Source organism: Chamaea fasciata, unplaced genomic scaffold (genome assembly GCF_029207755.1).
Source record: "Chamaea fasciata isolate MVZ Bird 193981 ecotype frontalis unplaced genomic scaffold, bChaFas1.0.hap1 SCAF_23, whole genome shotgun sequence".
NCBI classification, from domain to species: Eukaryota; Metazoa; Chordata; class Aves; order Passeriformes; family Sylviidae; genus Chamaea; species Chamaea fasciata.
Window position 1 is genome coordinate 6,187,625 of NW_027094108.1, and position 3,647 is coordinate 6,191,271.

General features: G+C 56.7%; 1 protein-coding gene across 1 annotated transcript; it reads right to left on the bottom strand.

Moving 5' to 3' along the window:
• Positions 1 to 272: 272 nt before the first annotated feature.
• Positions 273 to 3,444, bottom strand: HTR6 (5-hydroxytryptamine receptor 6). The gene is made up of 3 exons (XM_066202929.1): positions 2,722 to 3,444; positions 1,037 to 1,195; positions 273 to 789 (listed from the first exon to the last, which is right to left on the bottom strand). Exons 1-3 carry the CDS (start codon positions 3,442 to 3,444, stop codon positions 397 to 399), a joined length of 1,275 nt encoding a protein of 424 aa, XP_066059026.1. The 3' UTR covers positions 273 to 396.
• Between the last annotated feature and the right edge of the window lie 203 nt (positions 3,445 to 3,647).

Here is a 3,647-nt window from a genome sequence, read left to right on the forward strand (position 1 = left end):
CACAGGATGTTTTTCCACCACTCCCCTTGGTGCACTTGGAGGACATCTGCTGAGCTCTGTGTGTGCAAAACCAAGCCTTGGTTTGAGGTTAGGGAGACAGAGTCTGGAATCTGAGGTTCAGACTCACCAGAGGTGGAAAGGTTAGGGGATGGCGATGGTGAGCACAGGAGGGATGAAAGAGAGAGATAGACAATGCGGGTTAATTCAGCAGCAGCACCTGGCTTTGCATGGTTCGATCCATCTTGTGATAGTGCCCGGACCCACCGTCCCCTCCATGAGCTGCACCGTGTGCTGGAACAGGGAATTCGGGAGATGGCTTGTGGCAGATCAGCTCCCAGAGGTTTGTGTTGGGCTCCTGGGGGATCCTCCCAGCACACGGAGCTGTGTGTGCCCCGCTCAGGCCGTGGGGGTGCCCAGCTGCAGCGCGGTGTCCGCGGGCTCCGCATCCCAAAGGCTGAAGGAGCGAGTGCCGGGGCCCGGCGGGGCCGCGAGCGGCCGGGGCTCACTCCCCGGGGCCCCGGAGTCGACAGAGTCGGTCTCGGCCTGCAGGGTGAGGACGTTCTTGAGGGACGTGGGGCCTCGGGGCCCGCTGTGGGAATTCCTCATGGACAGGGAGATGGCGCTGGGCCGCGGCTCCGCGGAGCGCCGGCAGCACGGCAGGAATTTGCCCATGGCTCTCTTGAAGTCCCTCATGAAGAGCGGGTAGATGATGGGGTTCATGGTGCTGTTGCAGTAGCCCAGCCAGGTGAGCACATCGAAGAATCCGGCCGGGACACAGCCACAAACTGCCTGGGGGGGGGACACAGCAGGGATCAGCATTCTCCCACCTCAGCCCCAGCCCACCAACATTCCCCTTTCAAAGGAAACCTTCAGATCCCTTTTGAAGGGGGTTTTTTTTCTTGCTGTTGCTCCTTGGGGAATTGCATCCTTGGTCCCTGAGGTCAAACAAGACCTTCAGGTGCCTCCAGTTGAACCCAGCTATATTCCAAAGGGAAAACTTCTGGAAACCTGACATAAAGCCCCCACAGGCTCTTACCTGTGCCACATTGGTGACAAAGAAGGGCAGCCAGGCCACGAAGAACATGCCCAGGAGGATGCCCAGGGTCAGGCTGGCCTTCAGAGCCTTCTTGCTGTGCTTGTTGGTGAGCCTCCTGCTCTCATTGCTGGCCAGGGGCTGGCTCGGGGCGTGTGGGACCTGCAGCCAGAGACAGAGAGTGGTGGGCAGCTCTCCCTGGCACCAGCATTGGCCTCTGCCCAAGAAAAGTGGCATTTGGTGCTCCAGATCCTGCAAAAACCCTGCTAGTAGTTCCCTTCTCCAAGGGGCAGGAGCTGGGCACACACCACAGGCCCTGAAGCACAAATTAGGAAGGGGAAGCAACAGAAACCCTCAGCACTGAGAGGATGATATTATTTACTGTAAAATAAGGTGTTTGTCATTAGGCTGCTCTTTAAAGAAAAACCCAGCTCAGTCCGTGTGAGGATAAAGCCTGCACTAAACAGGCAGCTCCAACTACTGATTACAGCAGCAAACTAATGATGGTTTTAAAAGCAGGACATGAAACACTTCAGTCTCCAAACACCATAGCCCAGCCCTCTATCCCCTCCTGCAATCTAAAATTAAGTGATTATCTCAGCCCTCCCCTGTAATTAAATGATGCCCTGTTGCAACTCAGCTTCTGGCCCAAAAAGAGAACAAAAATCTCTAAAATGAGATGAAGATGAAGAAGGTTAAGAGATGAAATTTGAGGGTTCCCTCACTGACACCTTGTTCCTCAGCCAGTTTGGGGCTTCAAGGAACCTTTTGGTCCTCAGCTGAATGACAAGGGGATGGATGCTGCTCTTCCATGGCACAGCAAAGCCCCTGAACATCCCCTGACTTTGTTTGTGGAGTCCAAAAACCTGGCATACGGCGAGAAAATAAACCCTTTATGATACTGTCTGTTTATTCTTTAATTCTCCTTTTCCTTTTGGCCGTCTGGTGCAGCTGATCACGTGTGGGGGAGCTGGCCGGAGTCCTGGCTCTGCTCTTGGAGAGAACAAACTGAATCAAGGTATTTAAAGGCAATTAAATTTGCCTTTTCCCTGTAGGATGTGAGGTCAATAAAGCCTGTTACAGGGAATTAAAGCTGTTAGATTTAGTGGCAATTACCTTCTCCTGGAGAAATACAAACAAGTGCAGCCACGTTTTTGTTATAAAACCCACACACTCCGGTTCCACCGGCGAGCGCACGAGGAGGGGTTTGGCAGCTCCTGTTATAGAGCAGGTAACAAAAATAGAAGCTTCTGTTCAAAATAAGGTGCTCTCAGAAATCTGGCATTTGCTATTAGTTAAAATCCTTCTCCCCCGTATGTCTCACACCCACCACGGCCAAGATTTACGACTGGAAAGTCAGATAAGATTGAACCCCTCGGGGATGACGCCAGCCAAGCGGGGGGCGAAACTGCCTTTATTTTGCACTGCTGAGCATTTTTGCCCGAGTCTTGTTTATTTCTCTGCTTCTGTTCACGCTGTTTCTGTGCTCAGGAGCAGCTTCACAGCACTCCATTGCTGGGACAAGGCATGGGGCACCTCAGAGGATGTCAGGGAGGTGGATGTTGCCCAAAATCTCCCTCCCTTCGGTGGACAAAGCTGGCTTTTCCCGAGGTCGTCCAGGAGGCAGAGACAGCCCAGGCACCCAAACCGTGGGGTCTGCCAGAGCAACGTCCCTGTGGGCACCTTACCTGTGGCGCGGCCTCGTCGCTGGTGGCCACGTTGGAGGCGAGGGAAGCCACCTGCACGGCCTGCCTGCGCGCCGCCAGCAGGATGCGGCAGTAGGTGAAGGAGATGGCGGCGGAGGGCAGGAAGAAGGTGAGGCAGGAGGCCACCAGGGCATAGGGCAGGCTGACCAGCAGCCGGCACTGCTCCTCGTCCCCCCGCCCCGTGATGTTCAGGGGCCGAACCTCCAACTCCAGCTCGTGCCACCCCATCTTGATGGGCAGGAAGGAGGCCAGAGCGGCCAAGGTCCAGGTGGCCAGGATGAGAGCCAGGGCCCTGCAGGACGTCATGCGCAGCTTGTACCGCAGCGGGGACGTGATCAGCAGGTACCGGTCCAGGCTGATGACGCAGAGGTTGAGGATGGAGGCGCTGCAGCACATGACATCAAAGGAGGCCCAGAGGGAGCAGAAGTCCCCCCGCAGCACCCAGCGGCCGTAAAGCTGGTTGAGCATGGCCGGGGGCATCACCACCAGCCCCACCATCAGGTCCGACATGAACAGGGACACCAGGAAGTAGTTGGAGGTGTTGCGGAGGGAGCGCTGGGTGACGATGAGGAGGATGAGGAGGAAGTTGCCCGCCGTGGTCAGCAGGATGATGAAGCAGAGGAAGGCGGCCACCCAGCTGCTGCCCATGAGCAGGGAGTGCTCCCCCAGCACGCTGGCATTGGGGGCCCCCAGGTCCCCCTCCATGAGGAGCCGGGGGCAGGGCTGGCTCTGGGGCTGGGGACAGCGTGGCCTGTGCTACGTGATCATCGCCGGAACCGGGGAAGGAGGATCATCTCTGTGTCTGTCCTCCCTTCTCTTCTCCTCCTCCTCCTCTCCCTCTCTTCCCCCCCTCTCTGTCTTCACTGGCACTCAGGGCAGAGTGACATTCCCAGGAGCCGATCAGCAGG